General features: G+C 42.3%; 1 protein-coding gene across 2 annotated transcripts in view; it reads left to right on the top strand.

Moving 5' to 3' along the window:
* The window catches only part of MAD1L1 (mitotic arrest deficient 1 like 1), a 1,208,181-nt gene that overhangs the window by 732,306 nt on the left and 452,209 nt on the right, over nucleotides 1-23,666 (top strand). For both annotated transcript variants that reach the window (XM_082260829.1, XM_082260830.1), the window contains exon 15: nucleotides 20,306-20,396. In XM_082260829.1, the coding sequence (XP_082116955.1) occupies nucleotides 20,306-20,396 (91 nt within the window). The remainder of the gene's footprint in view (nucleotides 1-20,305; nucleotides 20,397-23,666) is intronic.

Genomic DNA, 23,666 nt, shown 5'->3' on the forward strand with positions numbered 1-23,666 from the left:
ATCTCACGATCCCCTGCCGAACTGTACATCGGCACTGATAGAGAGCTCGGTCAGCCTCAAAAGTGAGAGTAAAGGGAGGGGAAGTGTGCTGTGCTCTCTGCTTCCCCCTGCAGTGCAGTACCCGGCTAAATGAAAAAGGTACTGTGCTAGAATGTTTCAAAAGGATTTATATATCTATCTATCTATATATATATATATATATATATATATATATATATATATATATACATGTATGTATATATGCATGTATGTATATATGCATGTATGTATGTATGTATGTATGTATATATATATATATATATATATATATATATATATATATATATATATATGTGTGTGTGTGTGTGTGTGTTTTATACATGTGCATGGAAGTGTGTACATGTGTGTGCATGTACATTTGTGTGTGTGTGTTTGTTTTAATCCTGACCCCCCTATTCCTGAACCATCAGAACTGCTTTTGTAGGGCTTGTTTGTGATAGCAGCAAGGTCTGCTGCTACTCTGAAAAGCAATCCATGCTCAGATCGCTTATCAGAAGCATGTAACAGGTGGTACCACCTGTTTTAAGCCAGTAAATGTAGCATTACCACACCACAACCATGCAATGCACACAGTTACGGGGTGGTTGCAGTGCAGCCCCTTTTACGCTGAGTATACCTCCAGCTGAAGCCACAGCATGTCTACACCCCCAGCTGCTGCCTTTGCAGCGAAAGGGGGAGAATTTGGGGGTGGTAAAAGCAGCTCAGCCATGTGTTTTTACTGCCCCTCCAACCTGATGAGAACAAGCCCTTGGTTCACATCTGTGTGGCTGCTTGCTGCATGTAGGACAGCCAATTAATTTCAATGGGCTTCCCTACCCACAGAAATGCAGGGAAATAAGTCTCTTACCTTTTTTTTTTTTTAATTGGGCTGCACCAAAAGCACCCCATGTTTTCTAATGTGTGGGGTACCGTTAGGCATTATGGGCACCCCTAAAGAGCAGAGCATTTGTCTCTGTGTCAGGAACGAGCGCAATTTTGTGCATGTTCCGTGACCCACAGTAATGTGAACCAAGCCTTGGACAGGGGTGTCTCGGCTTAAAATACTTTTCAAGGGCGCTCCAACTGGAAAAAATGTTTAGAAACACTGGTCTACACTGTAGTTTTGCTTAAGACAAAAAATATTTTCTTGCAGGCCTAAGAAGTTAACTGTAAAAGAAAATGTACAGTTATAACACATAGAGGTTCATTTTTTTTTTTTGGTTTTATACAGGGGTGTTCAGTGACTGTCCATCCTGAGATAGCTCTGTGCGTTTGATGAGCTCTCTATTCAATTTACCCCCATTTTTGTTGTGGCACTTTAAATCTGCCTTGCTTTGATTACTAGTAGCAGAGAAGAGATGGAACTTGATATTATCATCGTCCTTCTGCACATCTGTCACACCACTTCCCCACATGCACAAATTAGATTTCCTTCATTCCGTGGCTCTTGTAATAGAAGGTGTAGAGAAACAGCTTACATCGTGACCGCAGGGGTAAAACGCCTGACAGTGTTTGAACCCAAGCTTATTTGGCTCTAATTGTGATTAACGAGAGCAGGGAGCACCCAGTAAAGACCCGAGGTGGGCAGAAAGACATATAGTCCGTCAAGTAGCACAATCTCAGAATTGTTGAAACAGAGGCATTGGTTTGTTAAATCATGCCATAGTGAAAGGGTTAATAAAAACCCTAAAAATCCAACTTCTTTCAGTTTTATTTGTATTCTGCCAGCTTCACACAGTCCCTTCATTGTTGTTTGGATAGGCTTAACCTTTGCTTTACCAGAGCTGTATTCAATGTATTATTGGTCTATCCAGCAGAGAAATAGATTACTGGGCTCTAGTTCAGAATATCTTTTTATTACATGTTTTCCATGCTTCTAGAATTATCATCTTCAGGACACTGTAGGTAGTCAGATTTGACGTCACAGTTGCTAGCTGGGCAGGTAGGACTAAGAGCGTGTCTGGATTGCGTAAACAAAGTTCATTTTGGCATTGTCATGTTGGCTTAGTGTTAACACGTTATCTGCACATTGAATGCATCTTTTTGTCCCAGTTTTTGGAGCTGTGGAATTGAACGCCAATTTTAAAGCAAATCTCTACCTTTATTATTTAGAAAAAAAATGTTCTTGGACGTTCCTTCTGCTTTGTGGATAATGAAACAAAATATGAAAGCAGCAGGAATACTAAGTGGGAGGGTCTGCCTACTATATTCACGTGATCAGTAACAGAAAACCTGGGAAGGCAGCGAGTCAATCCAATAATCAGAAAACTAGATATCTGAGAGTAATCTCTGCACAAATAGCACACACAATGCCACCTGCTTTTAATGGTTGTAAAAAAAATCAAATGAAAATGGTTTGTTTGACTGGTACAGAAAAACACAGCTACCTGCAAAGTTAAATATAAAAGGTACTTTTTAATAGCGTAGCATTACATTACAAAATGGCATGTGTATAAATTGTTAGATTAATTCTTTGCCTAAAATAAAGTTCACTTAAAATCTGTCAAAAATCTCAGAAATTTCAACTGAAGATCCTGTTCGTACACCTATATATTAGCCATTCTTAACCAGGGTTCCTCCGGAGGTTGCTAGGGGTTTCTTTAGCTTTGGCTTACTGACCTTCTATCTGATGGTGCCTGCGCACTGGATATCTTCGCTGCCATTATGCTATTGCTGGGTGTCCAGTGCATTCCTTGAGAGTGGGCTCCCTCCAGGCATACCTGCCCTTAACCACTGGACCTCTGAAAGATTTATCCTCCTCCATGACCAGGCCATTTTTTGTGATACAGCACTATTACTTTAACTGACAATTATGTGGTCATGCAACTCTGTACCCAAATAAGGTGTATGTCCTTTTTTCCCACTAATAGGGCTTTTTTTTTTTTGGTGGTATTTAGCGCCTCTACATTTTTTTTATTTTTTGCCCTATTAACAAAACCGCTATAAAAGCTATCCAATAAACATTTTTAAAAAAATCAAATTTTTTCAAAAGATTAGGCCAATATGTATTCTGCTACATTATATTGGTAAAAAAACAAAATTCCAATAAGCGTATATTTATATAGCGTCTACAAACTATGGGATATTTTTATTTATTTCTATTTTTACTAGTAATGGCGGCAGTCAGTGACTTATAGTGGGACTGCGATATTGTAACGGACATTCTTACACTAACTGACACTTTTGAGGGACGTGTGACACTAATACAGTGATCAGTGCTAACAAATATGCTCTGTCACTATACTAATGACACTGGCTGGGAAGAAGTTTAAATCAGGCGATCAAAGGGTTAACTGTGTGCCTAGCCAGTATTTTATTACTCTGTGTGAGATGCTTTTACTAGGGGACACAAATTTCATCCCTCCCAACCTGTCAGAATGGTGATTCAGCCTAACAATCGGTGAGTGCCGGAGGACATTGGGTATTATGCACCCGCCGATCGGCTTCTGCTATGTGTAATCACAGTAGAAGCAAGTGACAATAGGCGTGCATGGGCGCCCCCTACCCAGGAGTGTTGGATGAGATATATACAGTATTTCATAAACGTGAGTACACCCCTCACATTTTTGTAAAAAAATGTATTATATATATTTTCATGTGACAACACTGAAGAAATTACACTTTGCTACAATGTAAAGTAGTGAGTGTACAGCTTCTATAACCGTGTAAATTTTTGTCCAAAATAACTCATCAGACAGCCATTAATATCTAAACCACTGGCAACAAAAGGGAGTACTACCCTAAGTGCAAAATGTCCAAATTGGGTTCAATTCGCCATTTTTCCTCCCCAATGTCATGTGACTCGTTAGTGTTACAAGGTCTTAGGTGTAAATGGGGAGTAGGTTTGTTAAATTTGGTGTAATCGCTCTCACTCTCTCATACTGGTCACTGGAAGTTTAACATGGCACCTTATGGCAAAGAACTCTCTGAGGATCTGAAAAAAAGAATTGTTTCTCTACATAAAGATGGCCTAGGCTATAAGAAGATTGCCAAGACCCTGAAACTGAGCTGCAGCACGGTGACCAAGGCCATACAGCAGTTTAAACAGGACAGGTTCCTCTCAGAGCAGGCCTCGCCATGGTCGACCAAAGAGGTTGAGTGCACGTGCTCGGCATCACATCCCTAGGTTGTCTTTGGGAAACAGATGTATGAGTGCTGCCTACATTGCTGCAGAGGTTGAAGGGGTGGGGGGAGTCAGCATGTCGGTGCTAAGACCAAACGCCGCACACTGCATACAATTGGTCTGCATGGCTGTCATCCCAGAAGGAAGCCTCTTCTAAAGAAGAGGCAAAAGAAAGCCTGCAAACAGTTTGCTGAAAACAAGCAGACTAAGGACATGGATTACTTGAACCATGTCCTGTGGTCTGATGAAACCAAGATAAACTTATATGGTTCAGATGGTGTCAAGCATGTGTGGCGGCAACCAAGTGAGGAGTACAAAGACAAGTGTGTCTTGCCTACAGTCAAGCATGTTGCTGGGAGTGTCCTGGTCTGGAGCTGCATGAGTGCTGCTGGCACTGGGTAGCTACAGTTTATTAGTGGAACCATGAATGCCAACATGTACTGTGACATACTTGAAGCAGAGCATGATCCCCTCTCTTCGGTCAGTATTCCAACATAACGACCCCAAACACCTCCAAGATGACCACTGCCTTGCTAAAGAAGCTGAGCGTAAAGGTGATTGACTGGTCAAGCATGTCTCCGGGCCTAAAGCATCTATGGGGCATCATCAAACGGAAGGTGGAGGAGCGCAAGGTCTCTAATATCCACCATCTGCATGATGTCATCATGGAGGAGTGGAAGAGGACTCCAGTAGCAACCTGGGAAGCTCTGGTGAACTCCATGCCCAAGAGGGTTAAGGCAGAGCTGAGAAATAATGGTGGCCACACAAAATATTAAAACTTTGGGCCCAATTTGGACATTTTGTTTTGGGTCATTATCATGTTGGAATACTGCCCTGTGGCTGAATCTCTGAAGGGAGGGCATCATGCTCTGCTTCAGTATGTCACAGTACATGTTGGCATTCATGGTTCCCTCAATGAACTGTGGCTTCCCAGTGCTGGCAGCACTTATGCAGCCCTAGACCATGACACTCCCACCAACATGCTTGACTGTAGGCAAGACACAATTGTCTTTGTACTCCTCACCTGGTTGCCACCACACACGCTTGACACCATCTGAGCCAAATAAATTTATCTTGGTCTCATCAGACCACAGGACATGGTTCCAGTAATCCATGTCCTTTGTCTGCTTGTCCTTAGCAAACTGTTTGAGGGCTTTCTTGAGCATCTTCTTTAGAAAAGGCTTTCTTCTGGGACGACAGCCATGCAGACCAATTTGGTGCAGTGTGCGGCGTATGGTCTAAGCATTAACAGGCTGACTCCCCACCCCTTCAACCTCTGCAGCAAAGCTGGTAGTACTCGTATATCTATAGTGGGTACGGAAAGTATTCAGACCCCCTTAAATGTTTCACTCTTTGTTATATTGCAGCCATTTGCTAAAATCATTTAAGTTCATTCTTCTTCCTCATGAATGTACACATAGCACCCCATACTGACAGAAAAACACAGAATTGTTGATATTGTTGCAGATTTATTAAAAAAGGAAAAACTGAAATATCACATGGTCCTAAGTATTCAGACCCTTTGCTGTGACACTCATATATTTAACTCAGGTGCTTTCCATTTCTTCTGATCATCCTTGAGATGGTTCTACACCTTCATTTGAGTCCAGCTGTGTTTGATTATACTGATTGGACTTGATTAGGAAAGCCACACACCTGTCTATATAAGACCTTCCAGATCACAATGCATGTCAGAGCAAATGAGAATCATGAGGTCAAAGGAACTGCCTGAAGAGCTCAGAGACAGAATTGTGGCAAGGCACAGATCTGGCCAAGGTTACAAAAAGATTTCTGCTGCACTTAAGGTTCCTAAGAGCACAGTGGCCTCCATAATCCTCAAATGGAAGACGTTTGGGACGACCAGAACCCTTCCTAGAGCTGGCCGTCCGGCCAAACTGAGCTATCGGGGGAGAAGAGCCTTGGTGAGAGAGGTAAAGAAGAACCCAAAGATCACTGTGACTGAGCTCCAGAGATGCAGTCAGGAGATGGGAGAAAGTTGTAGAAAGTCAACCATCACTGCAGCCCCCCACCAGTCGGGGCTTTATGGCAGAGTGGCCCGACGGAAGCCTCTCCTCAGTGTAAGACACATGAAAGCCCGCATGGAGTTTGCTAAAAAACACCTGAAACTCCAAGATGGTGAGAAATAAGATTCTCTGGTCTGATGAGACCAAAATAGAACTTTTTGGCCTTAATTCTAAGCGGTATGTGTGGAGAAAACCAGGCACTGCTCATCACCTGTCCAATACAGTCCCAACAGTGAAGCATGGTGGTGGCAGCATCATGCTGTGGGGGTGTTTTTCAGCTGCAGGGACAGGACGACTGGTTGCAATCGAGGGAAAGATGAATGCGGCCAAGTACAGGGATGTCCTGGACAAAAACCTTCTCCAGAGTGCTCTGGACCTCAGACTGGGCCGAAGGTTTACCTTCCAACAAGACAATGACCCTAAGCACACAGCTAAAATAACGAAGGAGTGGCTTCACAACAACTCCGTGACTGTTCTTGAATGGCCCAGCCAGAGCCCTGACTTAAACCCAATTGAGCATCTCTGGAGAGACCTAAAAATGGCTGTCCACCAACGTTTACCATCCAACCTGACAGAACTGGAGAGGATCTGCAAGGAGGAATGGCAGAGGATCCCCAAATCCAGGTGTGAAAGACTTGTTGCATCTTTCCCAAAAAGACTCCTGGCTGTATTCGATCAAAAGGGGGCTTCTACTAAATACTAAGCAAAGGGTCTGAATACTTAGGACCATGTGATATTTCAGTTTTTCTTTTTTAATAAATCTGCAACAATGTCAAAAATTGTGTTTTTCTGTCAGTATGGGGTGCTATGTGTACATTCATGAGGAAGAAGAATGAACTTAAATGATTTTAGCAAATGGCTGCAATATAACAAAGAGTGAAAAATTTAAGTGGGTCTGAATACTTTCCGTACCCACTGTATTTCCTAAAGACAACCTCTGGATATGATGCTGAGCACGTGCACTCAACTTTTTTGGTCAACCATGGCGAGGCCTTGTCACATGAAAAGATATAGTCAAATATTTACAAAAAAATGTGAGGGGTGTACTTATTTTTGTGAGATACTTTATATGTGATCCAGCACACAGGTGCGTCCCTGTAGCAGTAAAACTGCTATAGGGCAGACCTTAAGTGGTTAATCTACCCATTATTGTATATGTGCCCCAATCTTGGAGGCTCTAAAACAGTATAGAGTTAAGCCTCATACACATGATCAGATTATCGGACGTATTGTCGACCGTTTTTTTTTTGCATGCTAGTTTCATATCAAAAGTGAAAAGGTTGCTTTCATACAAAAATTATCATATGACCGAATACAACTTCAGAACTGATGTCATGTGTTGAATAGTTTTGTGTGTGTTCTTTCGTTTCTGAGCATGCGTTGTCTTGCTCTTATGATTTTTTTGGATGAAAACTGTACTAATTAAGCGAAAATCGGATGTTGTGTTCACGTACGATAAAAATTTTATAGCCTGGACATCCAGTTTTTGTCGTCCGAAAAATCGTAATCAGCTGTCGAAAGCACTATACTAACGATCTGAAGATCGGCAGGCGAAAATTTTACTTCTGCTTTTCGTATCGTGTGTACAGGCCTTTAGGACTGCATTTCATTTATCTAACTGACCAACAGTCAACTGGTAATTTGGGCATTTTCCCCATTGACCCCAGATGAATTTGTTTTAATAAGGGTTCCCAAAGACCTGAAAGGATGTCTGTCCTCAAACTCTGCAGAAATACAGTGCCTTGCTAAAGTATTCGGCCCCCTTGAACTTTGCGACCTTTTGCCACATTTCAGGCTTCAAACATAAAGATATAAAACTGTAATTTTTTGTGAAGAATCAACAAGTGGAACACAATCATGAAGTGGAACTAAATTTATTGGATATTTCAAACTTTTTTAACAAATAAAAAACTGAAAAATTGGGCGTGCAAAATTATTCAGCCCCCTTAAGTTAATACTTTGTAGTGCCACCACCATGTTTGACAGTGGGGATGGTGTGTTCAGGGTGATGAGCTGTGTTGCTTTTATGCCAAACATAACGTTTTGCATTGTTGCCAAAAAGTTAGATTTTGGTTTCATCTGACCAAAGCACCTTCTTCCACATGTTGGTCTGATATTACTTCCATTTCAATATTATCGCTTGCACAGTGCTCCTTGGGATGTTTAAGGCTCCATTCACACCTGGGCGTTTGAGTGTTTTTCAGCTCCAAAAACGCTAAAAAAAAACGTTCCAAAACGCCCAACAAGTAAAACCCCATTCATTTAAATGGCCCCTGTTCACTTCTGAGCATTTTGCAAAACGCCTGTAGCTGAAAAAAGTACATGAGCTTCTTTTTGGGCTGATTACCAGCGTTTTTGATAGATGTCAATGCCTGCCTCCAAAAACGCCTGAAAAAAACGCCTGAAAATCGCGGCAAAAATTGCGGTAAAACGCTACGCTCAAGTGTGAATGCAGCCTTAAGCTTGGGAAATCTTTTTGTATCCAAATCCGGCTTTAAACTTCTCCACAACAGTATCTCGGACCTGCCTGGTGTGTTCCTTGTTCTTCATGATGCTCTCTGCGCTTTAAACAGACCTCTGAGACTGTCACAGTGCAGGTGCATTTATACGGAGACTTGATTACACACAGGTGGATTCTATTTACCATCATTAGTCATTTAGGTCAACATTGGATCATTCAGAGATCCTCACTGAACTTCTGGAGAGAGTTTGCTGCACTGAAAGTAAAGGGGCTGAATTAATTTTGCACGCCCAATTTTTCATTTTTTTATTTGTTAACAAAGTTTGAAATATCCAATAAATTTCGATCCACTTCATGATTGTGTCCCACTTGTTGTTGATTCTTCACAAAAAATTACAGTTTTATATCTTTATGTTTGAAGCCTGAAATGTGGCAAAAGGTCCCAAAGTTCAAGGGGGCCGAATACTTTTGCAAGGCACTGTAACATTTCCTATTGATTCCCAATAACTGGTGTGTGTTAAAGGATAAGTTTACCTTTGAAAACATGTTACAAGTTTCACCCATTTTTAGGGTGGAACATGTTCCCACTGCTGCAGCCGCTCCCCTCTGCGCTCTTTCTCTCTCTCTCTCTGACAGTAGTACAGGGTGATGTTCCCCGTACTAGCTGTCACTTTTTGAAAAGACGGCAGGTGTTCAGGGCTCTGCCCACATGGTCACATCATTCATTCACAGAGAGAACTGTGTATGAATGAATTACTTTTCCTTTGTGACTGTCGGCTTTTTGTTCCTAACCACTTACTACCCACCCACCGTCAAATGACGGCGGAGCGATGTAGCTATGATCCTTGGATGCCGTCATATGACGGCGCACCAGAACAGCCTCTCGGTGATCGTGACCGTGCTGTGTTGCTAGGACACGGTGCGATCCCGATCTCGGTAAAGTCAATGACATGACTCTTCACCCATGTGACCGGCTGTGTCCAATCACAGCCGGTCACATGTAAATAAGGAAGTGCCGTTATTCGGCTCTCCTCGCCTCACACTGTCAGTGTTGTGAGCCAAGGAGAGCCGATCAGCGGCTCCTCCTCATAGGGGACACAAATGCAAGTAATCAGGGCACTGATCACCGGTGCCCTGATTACACAAGAGTGAAATAAAGTGTCATAACTGCCCACCATCAGCGCCCGCCATCAGTGCCCACACTCAGTGCCCATAGTGCTGCCAGTCAGTGCCCATCAGTGCCTGCTCATCTAGGCACTGACTGGCAGCACTATGGGCACTGAGTGTGGGCACTGATGGTGCTGCCCATCAGTGTCCATCAGTGCCGCCCATCAATGCTTGTCAGAGCCACCCGGTCAGTGCCCATCAGTGCCACCCGTCAGTGCCCATCAGTGCCACCTCTCAGTGCCCATCAGTGCCGCCTATCAGTGCGGCATATTAGTACCTCCTCATCAGTGCCACCTCATCTGTGCCCATAAGTGCCACCTCATCTGTGCCCATAAGTGCCACCTCATCAGTGCCGCCCATCAGTGCCGCCTCATCAGCACACATCAGTGAAGGAGAAAAATGTATTTATTTTCAATATTTACTCACAGAAAATAAGAAAAACTTTTTTTTTCAAAATTTTCTGTCTTTTTTCATTTTTTTTTTTTGTAAGAAAAAAAAAAACCCCAGAGGTGATTAAATACCACCAAAAGAAAGCTCTATTTGTGTGAAAAAAATGATAAAAAGTTCATATGGGTACAGTGTAGCATGACTGCGCAATTGTCATTCAAAGTGTGAGAGCGCTGAATATTGGCCTGGGCAAGAAGGGGGTGAAAGTGCACTGTAGGCAAGTGGTTAATTAACTACCACGGCGCTGTTAGGCAATGCTTTATAAATCCTGCATAATAATAAAACTGGAACAGCCCATGGCTAATACTTTGTACTGCTACTTGTCTGGGATCCTTGGAAAGACCATCGAAATGTGTTCAGTATAATGCTTACTTGAACTGGTTTTGTATAAAAAATGAACTACTCCTGATTCGTTTTTTTTTACTGCTCCTGAACTTTTTACTGACCAATATCTGATGATTATTTCAGTAAGAAGTGGACTGTCCCTACTGAGGATTTGGGTATATCCCACTTTAATAAAAGACCGACTGTAACTATTGAGGAGGCCTCAGTGTTTAAGGACTTTTTGTCAAACACCTGGAAGCCTATTCCAAATCTGTAAGGCATCCTGCCATGCCTGTGATGTATTTTTTTATCAAATGTTAGGGGAGTATACTATGCTTATGTCAAAGGATCCAGCTCCTGCCCATACTGACCATTTAGGTGTATAATGCTTGGAGGTTTTGCCTACAGCCCTAAACTATTGTGTAGATGGATAGGTAGATATTGTATTTGTTATTTGCCAAGTGGGTCTCATATCTGTAAATACTGTATATGTATAACTCTTTTTCTGAAATGTTGGTCTGCTGCCTAGGACTAGGGACAGTACACAGTGCAGCCAGTGACATACCCGGCCGGCCGTCCTGAAGAATATGCGGTAATGCGGCCGGCCAGCCCCGGAGAGGCCAGCTCGGGACGGGACTCGGAGGGAGGGACACTGGGACTGGCACACAAAATTACATGCGCCCGGAGGTCGGCCCACCGGGCATGTGCCCCCTCTGCCCTATGGTCAGTCTGGCCCTGTCTGCTGGACAGCAATGGAAAAACACTTGCTGTGTATTCCTTTCGGTGGTAAATGTTTCTTTGGTATATCTTTGGGGAGAGTTCACAACAAAATTTCTGCATTCCAGATACATTTCTGCATATGTGTTTTTGGAGCACTTGTGAAGCATTTTTGATGGTTTTTTTTTTTTTTTGCTTCTTTTTTTTTCTTCATCTCAATTCAGGACATATGCATTCTCTTGCATTTTTTATGCTTTTTTTTTTTTTTTTTTTTTTCATTCTGATGTGTTTTAGATGTGTTTTGCAGCATTCCAGATGCATTCAATAAAGAAAAAAATGCAGCATGTTCTACTTTTGTTGACTGCACTGAACTGGTGTAAACTAGGGTCATTGGAATGCATAGAAAATATTGTGCATACATTTTAAATGCAGTTTAAAAACACACAGGACTGCACCTGGTGTGAACCTTTGATCCTTTGATAAAGGACATTGCTATCTGTAAAGCCCCGTACACACGTACCGAATGTCGGCCGTAAATATTCGGCCGACGACCGATCGGCCGATTGTAGGCTTGTTAGTATGATGCTTCCGACAGCCGACAGCGCATTTTCGGCCGAACAGAATCTGTCGTGCAGACTTTAAAATATTTGTTGGCCCTCACCAGAACGGCCGATTGTTCGCCAGTCAGTACAGATTTTGGCCGACATACAGCAGATTAGCAAGACTGGGCATGCTCAGAAAAGAAAAAAGACAAGGAAAGTTAACCATCACATGACATCACTTCTGCAGTCGGCTGTTGTTGGCCGACAGAATTCGTGTGCAGTCTTTTGCAGTTTTCAACAGACACGACAGCCCTGGACAAAAGACGGCCGATCGTTCGGCCGACGATCAGTACGTGTGTACGGGGCTTTAGAGTACTTTTTGCCCCAGGAGAAGAAGTCTAGGCCTTCATCTGGCAAGACCCCATTCCCCGCTGAAGTCAAGAAGCGTTTTTCATTTCTCCTATCTCCACACTCCAAAGCCAGACCCAATCCAGGGGCCCAGTTCAATCGCTGACCTTGAGCCACTAAATCCTGGCACCATACCAGAAATGGTAACTAAGCTGCACATGCCGTTCAGGGCACATCCTGGAGAGGGTTGTTAACAGGCAGGTACATTTATTTTATGGCTGAAGAGATATTGAATCAAAAAAGAGCCTGCCTACCCACATTTTTTTCTTTGCCTTTATTTCCACTTGAAGAAGTTTGAGGCAATTTTTCCCTGAAACTGTTGGCTGTACCTAATGAACCAATAAATGTTTTAAAATGTGATTCTTTGTACTAGGCACTTCTCAGCAGACATCACCGAGGGCTGATCATAGTCTGTTGAAAGATTTGTTTATCTTGTTTGGAGAAGTAGCTGTCTAGGACCTGATCACATACACTATACTTTAACTGTGGATCTACTTTCCCTAAAGGAAAATGCACTCCCCTGTGTCTCCTATAGAACCAATTTCCACTTCTATCAGTCCAGTGCTATCACACACATATCAGGCTTGAAGATAATCAGGGGAATTTCATCCCACACTTTCTATAGCTCTTCTCTGAATTAATTTGGCTTGTGTGGCATTTTTCTCTGACCTCACTGTAGAGCTTTTTAAGGTTGCAATCTTATAATTGCTCTGATCAGTCTATAAAACCATACTCCAGCTTCCTCTTTTTTGACCAGATTGGTGTTAAATACATTAGAATTGTGCCTTTGACCATTATCTTGCTGCTTTATGATATTTGCACCAAGTGTTGGCAATACTTTGTAGAACACAATGGTAAAGTTTTGGGATTTTTAGTCCTTGTACTCTCTGTAAATCTCCAACCTTACAAGCACCATTACATTTCTTCCTCAATGCTTGACAGAATGCATCAAGCAATTCTCCAACATTCTTTTATTTGCTCTACAAACCACCTCCAAAAACCTCAAACTAAGGTCCCATGCACGCTAGGTATTTAGCCCTGGTGCATGAGACTCTGGCGTTTAGCTGTGGCACAGATCACAGGTGCACTGGTTCAGCTCTGCTGCTAGCAGCCTGTCCAAGGCTGACCATACATTAGACGATTTTCCTATTCAATTTCCTTTAGATTTACCTTCAACTATGTAGTGCAAGGGCCTACCTGATTGCATATTAATTCAAAGTATTTAGGTTCGACCTCAGGCTATATGATTTTGGTAAATCTAAAGTCAAATTGTACAAGATGATTGTATAATGTATGGCCAGCCTAACTCTGAGAGGCTCACGGCTGCTTTGGGTGGGTGGGGCTTGATTGTGCAACTTGCAGGACTAACATATGGCTGTATGGGCCTATGGACATATGCTTGGAGCAGATTCTCCCTGGGCTTCTTCTGCCCCAAGTAACAATGTACCGTGTACTGTCGAGCCCCATCCAGCTGCAGCAGCTGTCAATCAGCAGTGCGACTGGAGAGTGCATTTGTGCCTTCTGCTCGCACCTAAATGCCCAAGCCTCATACAATACACTGGGGCTAAACGCCTGGTGTGCCCTAGAGTGAGACTCAAATTAAAGTTAGAAATAAACTGCTGCCTAAAATGAAAAAAAACAAAAACAATCTTAATACCTCTCAGATTTTCCATGCTATGGAATGCTGCTGTAATGCAGAGAAATTGCAGCCTAAAGACATGACGGAAACAGACATAATTGGGACAGTTAACCTCCTAGTCATCCTATGTACTTAAGAGTTCCACGGCTGACCCCCTATGACACGACTACAGGACATAGTAGTGATGTAGGGGTTGTGGGGACAAACCACTGAAAGCTGCTACAAACCAGGAGATCAACACTCCTGAAAGCGTTGGCTTCTGAAGAGTCTAGTGAGTTAAGTGGTAATTTACCTACATTGCAGAGGCCTGGGCAGTGGGTGGTAAATTATTATTATTTTTTTTTTCAGAGAATAGTTTTATTCTCACTTTGATTTTAGAGAGCATTGCTTTTTAGACTGATTCATCTGTAATATAAAGTTTGTTTATATCAAAGTTAATAAGTAAGCAATATCTGCTGCAGTATGATTGGTACCAACAGCTGGAGCTTGCCTACAGGCCCAATTTAGACAAGCAAAACGAAAAAATGGTTTCTGCACCAACTGAAACTTTATTTAAAGTTCCAAAAATTAATATATATTGGCAACAGTTTTGGGGAGCAAGCCATTTTACATTTTTCAAGGTTTTTGTTTATTTTTTAGTTTATGCACTGTATATGTTTTCTTCATTACTGCAATATCTCCCAGCAGAAGGAATCCCGTTTCACCTCAAGTGTGTTAATTACTAACGAAATTAATTGTTGCATGTTATTTCAGGTCTTTATACTACTATTTCTTCACTGTACCTTGCAGTTGTAATAGAGGTTTTTGACCTGACAGACTGTTTCCAAGATGCAATAATTTTTAGAATATTATTTAGAATTTTTTGAATTTTTTTTGGTTTATTGCATATAGGCATTATATTATTCCCAATAACACTAAATATTTTTGGTATATTTATCTTTTTTTATTTATGTATTTTTTTTTATTTTTATATTAGGAACTTTTAGTTTAAGGTGAATATACTTTCCTATACACACTTTTGGATTTAGCAGAGCTTTCAGAACTCGTTGGGGCTCTATAGGCAACTATGGTGCTCAGCCCTGTCAATGACAACAACCATAGCTCATAGTTTACAGAGATCAGAATGGTGGCATATGCTGTAACACTGTTCAGATCTTAAATACATACATTGGAAAGAAATGTTTTATACTGCAGATGGCTTTTGGCACACTAAAATAGAAAGAGCCCATCTGGTGTTATTTATTACTACTATGCTCATTTCTTCTGCATTATACAACATTACAACATTGCTGGATATGAGCGATAATTTAATCGTTACTAAAGGTGAACTATGCACATTAAATATGTGTTTTTAGTAGCCTTTTGCATTGATTTTAATGTGCGTTTAGCTGAGTTTCACTGCCTCTGTTCAAGCTGTCTTGAGAGCTGTCTTCACCAATCTGACTTTAAGACCACTTATTTGAATAGAAGTTGTAAAGCGCTGCGTAAACTGCTGGCGCTATAGAAATCCTTAATAATAATAATAATAATCCAAATCGGATCATCCTGATCATGGCTTGTGCTGTGAAAATCTTGAAGAGGAACCCCACGCCAAGTTAAAAAAATAAATAAAAAAACTTTTAAGATGGATCTTGAAAGGGAACTCCACCCCGAAATAAAAAAAAAAAGTGTGGGGTCCCTCCCAAAATCCATACAAGCACCTTATCTGAGCATGCAGCCTGGCAGGTCAGGAAAGGGGCGAGCAAGCACCCTCCCTGGACTATGCCAAGCCCCACGTACTTAACATTGGGGGTGTGGGTGCTTTGGAGCAGGGGGGGGGGGCCTCTGTGTCCCACCTCAAAGCACCTTATCTTCATCTTGATGAGGACAAGGGCCTTTTCCCGATAACCCTGGACGGTGGTTGTGGGGGTCTGCGGGCACAGGGCTTTTTAGAAAATTAACAAGGGGGCCCCTAGATCCCACCCCCCCATGTTAATGAGTAATGGGGTACATTGTAGCCCTACCCTTTCACCCCAAAAAAGGCAGTGGAGTGTAATTAAAAACAAGAGATGGTTTTGACAAGTCCTTTATTAAAAAAAATCTTTTCCCTTTGGTCTTCTCCCTCCTGTGTTCCTCCTCCGCCGATGCTATCTTCTCTGCCACTGACCCGGTCCTCCCTGGACACTGTCTCTCATCGTCGTGCAAGCTCCACTCTCTGCCGGTTCTTATATAGCCATGGGGCGCGCCCATTCGCTGACATCATCATGAGGCCCCACCCTTTGTGATGGCACAATGGGCGGGCTCTCATGATGTCACTGGATGGCCACGCCCCATGGCTATATAAGAACCAGCAGAGAGTGAAGCTGGCACAACGACCGGAAACAGCGTTTGAGGAGGACTAGGTCAGCGGCGGGGAAGACTGGAGGTAGAAGATTGGTTATTGGTTGAGCTAGATGGACTTGTGTCCATCCTAGCTATTTAACTATAACGATTTTTAATAAAGAACTTGTGAAAACATCTCTTGTTTTTATTTACACTACACTGCCTTTTTTTGGGGGGTGAATGGGTAGGGGTTCAATGTACCTTATATTCATATGGGGGGGATGGGGGCCCCCTTGATTAAGTTGGCCTTCAGATTCCGATAAGCCCCCTGCCTGCAGACCCCCACAACCACCATCAACATGGGCCCTTCTTGCCCCAAAGCACCTACGCCCCCCATGTTGACGGTGTATGGCCCAGGAGGGATGCCCCCCTTCCTTTCCTGACATTCCAAGCTGCATCCTCTGATAAGGGTTTGGTATGGGTTTGGGGGCGGGGGGGGGGGGGCACACCATTTTTTCAGTTGCAATTCCAATCACAACTGCTCATCAGTTCAAAAACCGTCTATGGGCAGGCTGAATGTACCGATCGATCAACTTGGGTACAACCAGCCTGCAGATTTTATGATTCTCGCTACAGCCACTAGCAAAAGTCACTATCTTCTCCCAGCAGGATCGGCTTCCCCCACCGGGAGAATACAATGTCCCAACAAGGAGGATTATCCGCCAGTGCTGTCTGTGTTGATGGGGGAAAAATGCGAATGGGTTGCAGGAAAGAAATTTGCACGGTCTATGGTCTGCCTTAATATTGATATAAGATATCCACTACAGAGGATGTGCATTATTTTTAGTAGGTCAGCAGACCTCTAGAAGCAATGAAGCACAACCACTATGTAGCACTGCAAAGCAGGAAGCAGAGCAGAACAATTACAAACTATGCAATACATTGAAACTACATTTTTAAATCTTAAAACTTAGTGAAAAACTATTTACAGCTGATATTTTTTGCATGTACTGTATATCGAATTATATTGAGAGACTGTACCTATAAATTCCTATAAAGCCATGATGGACAGTAATGTCACAGAAAAATGAGGTCATACATTCACCATACAGTACATTCCTATATGCTCAATAGCAACACAGATGTCTGTCTGTTTCTGACCTCCAATATGCTTTTTTGTCCTGTGTACACAGATATACATCGCTACCCACATACAGTCAGGTCCATAAATATTGGGACAACGACAATTCTAATCTTTTTGGCTCTATACACCACCACAATGGATTTCAAATGAAACAAACAAGATGTGCTTTAACTGCAGACTTTCAGCTTTAATTTGAGGGTATTTACATCCAAATCAGGTGAAAGGTGTAGGAATTAAGACAGTTTCTATATGTGCCCCCCACTTTTTAAGGGACCAAAAGTAATGGGACAGATTAACAATCATAAATCAAACTTTCACTTTTTAATACTTGGTTGCAAATCCTTTGCAGTCAATTACAGCCTGAAGTCTGGAATGCATAGACATCACCAGACGCTGGGTTTCATCCCTGGTGATGCTCTGCCAGGCCTCTACTGCAACTGTCTTCAGTTCCTGCTTGTTCTTGGGGCATTTTCCCTTCAGTTTTGTCTTCAGCAAGTGAAATGCATGCTCAATCGGATTCAGGTCAGGTGATTGACTTGGCCATTGCATAACTTTCCACTTCTTTCCCTTAAAAAACTCTTTGGTTGCTTTCACGGTATGCTTCGGGTCATTGTCCATCTGCACTGTGAAGCGCCGTCCAAAGAGTTCTGAAGCATTTGGCTGAATATGAGCAGATAATATTGCCCGAAACACTTCAGAATTCATCCTGCTGCATTTGTCAGCAGTCACATCATCAATAAATACAAGAGAACCAGTTGCATTGGCAGCCATACATGCCCACACCATGACACTACCACCACCATGCTTCACTGATGAGGTAGTATGCTTTGGATAATGAGCAGTTCCTTTCCTTCTCCATACTCTTCTCTTCCCATCACTCTGGTACAAGTTGATCTTGGTCTCATCTGTCCATAGGATGTTGTTCCAGAATTGTGAAGGCTTTTTTAGATGTTGTTTGGCAAACTCTAATCTGGCCTTCCTGTTTTTGAGGCTCACCAATAGTTTACATCTTGTGGTGAACCCTCTGTATTCACTCTGGTGAAGTCTTCTCTTGATTGTTGACTTTGACACACATACACCTACCTCCTGGAGATTGTTCTTGATCTGGTCAACTGTTGTGAAGGGTGTTTTCTTCACCAGGGAAAGAATTCTTCGGCCATCCACCACAGTTGTTTTCCATGGTCTTCCGGGTCTTTTGGTGTTGCTGAGCTCACCGGTGCGTTCTTTCCTTTTAAGGATGTTCCAAACAGTTGATTTGGCCACACCTAATGTTTTTGCTATCTCCCTGATGGGTTTGTTTTGTTTTTTCAGCCTAATGATGGCTTGTTTCACTGATAGTGACAGCTCTTTGGATCTCATATTGAGAGTTGACAGCAACAGATTCCAAATGCAAATAGCACACTTGAAATAAACTCTGCACCTTTTATCTGCTCCTTGTAAATGGGATAATGAGGGAATAAGACACACCTGGCCATGGAACAGCTGAGCAGCCAATTGTCCCATTACTTTTGGTCCCTTAAAAAGTGGGAGGCACATATACAAACTGTTGTAATTCCTACACCGTTCACCTGATTTGGATGTAAATATCCTCAAATTAAAGCTGAAAGTCTGCAGTTAAAGCACATCTTGTTTATTTCATTTCAAATCCATTGTGGTGGTGTATAGAGCCAAAAAGATTAGAATTGTGTCAATGTCCCAATATTTATGGACCTGACTGTATGACAGGTTTCTGTGTGTTTTATCCTCTACCTATACCAGCCTTTCTCAACCTTTTTAACACAGAGGAACCCTTGAAATAAATTTCAGGGTCTCCAGGAACCCCTGCTAAAAATGTCTATATTTACAACTCATGATACATTAGTGTGATGGTCAGTGGGATGAATGCCCCTTACACTTGTGGACATCGGGAAGAATTACCTTCTTCCAGATAGCTAAAAAGATCAATGGTGTCAGAGGGAACTTAATCTGAGAGGCAGGCACTGCCCATTGCTCAGGGAACCCCTAGCAACCTTTGGTGGAACCCTGGTTGAGAAAAACTGTACAATGTTGCTGTGTAGTCCTTACAACTAGAGTGGACATAATTAGGACAACATGTGTCATTTGATGAATCTGAATGGTAATTGTCAGTTGCCTTGTGTGTAGTCATACAACGATCAGCCATGATATTATGACCACCCACCTAATATTGAATAGTTTCCCCTTTTGCCACCAAAACAGCCCTGAACCATCAAGGCATAGAATCCAAAATAGCATTCAGATGATGTAAAAGAAGACATGATTGATCAGACCGGACCACCTTCTTCCATCGTTCTCTGCTCCAGTTCCATCCTGCTGACATGCCCATTGTAGGTTTGGACATGGGTCAGCATGGGCACTCTAAACAGTTTGTGGCTATGCAGCCCCATACGCAAGAAGCTGTGTTGCACTATGTGTTTTGATACCTTTTTTCAGAAATAGATTTAACTTTTTCAGCAATTCGAACTACAATAGCTCTTGCATTGGATCGGACTACACAGGCCAGTCTTCGCTCCCCACCGGTTTTCCTTCCTTGGACATTTTGTTGGTAGGTCCTAACCACTGCAGACCAGGAACATCACACTTTAGCTACAGTTTTGGAGTTGCTCTGATCCGGTCAAGTTTGGCCTTTGTCCAAGTTGCTCAGACCAATATGCTAACCCATTTTTTTCTACATCAACTTCACGAACAACATGCTCATTTGCTGCCTAAATTATCCCACATATTTTAGGTGCTATTGTAATGAGATTATTAGTGTTATTCACTTTAATTGTCAGTGGTCATAATGTTATGGCGGATCGATGTATAACCACTTTATAAGGCCAACTGTTTCCATTTTTAGTCACTGAACATACTGTATATGCAACCAAATGGTCTTATGGGACAGTGTTGCAGAGGACGAAATGCTTCTGAGTGTATTATCATTCCATGCATGTCACTTCACATTGTATTCTCCATGCTCCATTTCTCTGCAGGTTGAAAATTGAGGAGCTTGAAGCCGAACGTGGCCGGCTAGAGGAGGAAAACAAAGTCCTGGAGATGAGGCTGGAGAGACTATGTCTTCAGGTAAGTAACAAAAGAGGCTTTTCTGTCTATGTAATCAAATCCTCTTGACACACAGGTCTTTGGCCATCAAACTCTGTCATTACTCTCATATATGCAGTAATATTGACTGGCAGCAAGACAAGAAGGTCATACAGAAATAATGGTTGATATTCACACTTTCCAGAGTCTGTCTTTTAGTTGATTCCCATCTTTCCACATGTCACCAATTTTCCTTTAAGGTGGATATCCCTCCCTCTATATTATATACTATGTTCCCTACATTGAGGCAGTAGTTGGAGTTCTCTTAGCAAAGCCAATTACCAGTAAACTTATTTATTTTTTTGGCACATTACTATTCTCTTCACCTTAATGCAGACTACATTCTTTTAAAAATATAGAACTATCCTAATTTGGATGCTGCAGAGATAATGCTGCAAATTCAATTTATTGTTCATTTACAGTAAACAAAAAATAAATAAAATACACAGGAACATCAGAACAACAGTTCTCAGGTGTTCAGGAGTAGAAGTTAAAGATTCACCCGAATTTAAACTATGAGGAAAAGGAAACCTAACCATTGCTAAGTAAACTGCCTAAATGCTCAAATACATGGGGCATAATCCAACACACCTTCTAATCTCCATGTGATCTGAAAAATGAAATATAATTGCTAAATACATCACTGTGCTTAGTTTGAAAGTTGTACAGTACCGAATACAGGGTTTGTATTCTTGGACCATGATTATATGTAAGCTACTTTCAGGTGATTAGACACCCAAAAAAAACAAAACTTCACTAGGGCTCCCCTTTATAAACCATTTCTTGGTATCCTTACCCACTGTGTAGGGCTGACCTTTAATGTTTGCTTCCGACACTGGATTCTGCGTTCAATGCTCACCTTGGCACATTGCTGAAATGTGTGTAGTTAGCCACATGGTGCTGTACAGGGCTATGGTCCTCTGTGTCCCAGACCCTGGAGACCCTTTTGGGGGTATACCCACAGTGATGACCGAATCCTGGGCTTCTAATGGGCCCAACAACAGTGATAAGGTAAGCCAGGGTTTCCCTGTAAATTGGACCATTCTCAGTTATAGACAAACCCATAGGGCTTAGCACACAAATAGGATACATGGGCACAGGAATAAGGAGTGTTTCATGGGGTGTGGCTTTGCATTGTACTTGTCTCTAACTCTTTTGGCGACAAATCTGCTGGAAACGTGCATACTATGTTCGCTGCTTTTCCTGCCACCTTCTGCTACAGAGGCACAGCCAAAGAACATGGTCAGTGCCTGGGTTATAGTGGCTCTTGCTTTTCTAGACATTCAAAAGCTCATATTTTCTGCATCCATACCATACGTACCCCACCATCCACCAGTGATTCTTTCAAATTAGCAATGGCAGATGAATGGTGAAAGGGTAAATCTGCTGATGGCCTACAACAGGGGTGTCCAAACTATGGCCCTCCTGCTGTTCAGGAACTACAATTCCCATCATGCCTAGTTATGTCTGTGAATGTCAGAGTTTTACAATGCCTCATGGGACGTTTAGTTCCACAACAGCTGGAGGGCCGTAGTTTGGCCTAAAATCAAAACTTTGCTCATTGTAACAACGGTTCTCTTGTCCTATCATGACACCTCCAAACATCTTTAAAGCAGACCAGGATTTAGCCTTTTTTTAAATTCAACCAATAAACAAAAGAAAAGTTTCAATTCCCCCATCCACATATTCAAGCATTCACGGTGGATTGGGAATCTCCCCCGCTGAGCTATCATATTCTGACATGGGAGAGACTTCCCTGCTGTCACTGATCAGCACTGCTGGCTATAACCTGTGGCACTGATTGAGAGGAAAATTACTGATAGCCTAGTTTTACAGAAGTCAATTGGTAGATCAACTTCTGTACAAACAGCCTGCCCATGCATGGATCAAATTTCGGCCGGTCCCTGCTGAACCAGCTGAATGTCAATTTATCTACAGTATGGCCAGCTTAAGGATGAAATGGAAGAAAATGATTGGGATGCACATACTGTAGTGCAATCTGCAGAGGATTTTTCAACCCCTGCATTTTTATGAGCCACAAGCTTTGTCTTCTCATCAAATGCTCTCCACTGTCAGCTCACTGATTGATGTGGTGCAAACTAGCCTTTGCCTAGCAGCACCTAATTCTCCATAAGCAAAACAATCCACGTGGGCATTAAAAGGCTGGAGGATCAAAGACAACTTATCTTATGCATACGCAAATTGAAAGTGCACTATGAGGATTGCCCTAACTTGTGAAAAGATATTTACTCCTTTTAAGCGGTTTGATAAAATGTATATTATGGGAAAAGATTTAAAAAAAAAAATGAGCTGTTCAAGTTGATCTTATCATTTCAGTCCTTTATAAACACCTTACAGGTCCTACTGAGAACGTTCCCTCTTTAAAAAGTATTCTGTCAATAGGTGTTTTGAAGCTCATTTAAAGGCCTACTTTGCACTTTTAAATATAACCCTGCAGCTGACAATTGCTGTCTTGCCTGTTTGCCAGACTATTGCTAAGTGGACAAAATAAATTATTAGAGAAAGTCAACCTGGATCTTGAAGACCTCATTCTCTAAGAACAATCGCAGCGGATGCCCTCAGCCTAAAGCCCCATATACAGAGGGCAAATGTCAGGTGACTTCAGCCGGTTAAAAAAAAACAGGCAGCCAGTTAATTTGGCTGGCCTCTGTTGGACGAACATGCTGGAAAACCAGCAGCCAACCAGCTGAGCACGCTGTGTGGAGTGTTCTGGTGGGGAGCCGTCCCTCTGTCAGAACATACAAGAACAGCAGGGGAGATTGCTGTACTAACGTTAGTACAGTGACTCCAACTGGAGCTCAACCCCGCTGAGTTGAACGAAAATGAATTAGTGGTGTGTACCAGGCTTTATTGTTTTGCGTGGACACTGTAGAGCAGCGTTTCTCAACCTTTGTTCAGTCAAGGCACCCTTTAAAATTAGGGACAGTCTTGAGGCACCCCATTCTAAAATGTAAAAAAATATTCTAATAGCTTTACATAATGCAGCAACATCCACCCAGCGTTAGAGGTGATTTATTCTTCCAAAGCAAATACACTTTTGCACGCTGGTATTGACTAATATTCCAATGTTTGTTTCTCTCTCGATTTCTCTCCATCAGCTAAGAGGTACCCCAGTGTTGGGGGAGAGGGACACAGGAGGGTCAAACAAGGATGCTGTGGATGCAACAGACATCCTCCTTATTAACTGGTGACGTCTTTGGTTGTTAGGATGCCAGTGTCTAGACAGTCAAA

This window comes from Pelophylax lessonae (assembly GCF_965119305.1).
Source record: "Pelophylax lessonae genome assembly, chromosome: 6".
NCBI lineage: Eukaryota > Metazoa > Chordata > Amphibia > Anura > Ranidae > Pelophylax > Pelophylax lessonae.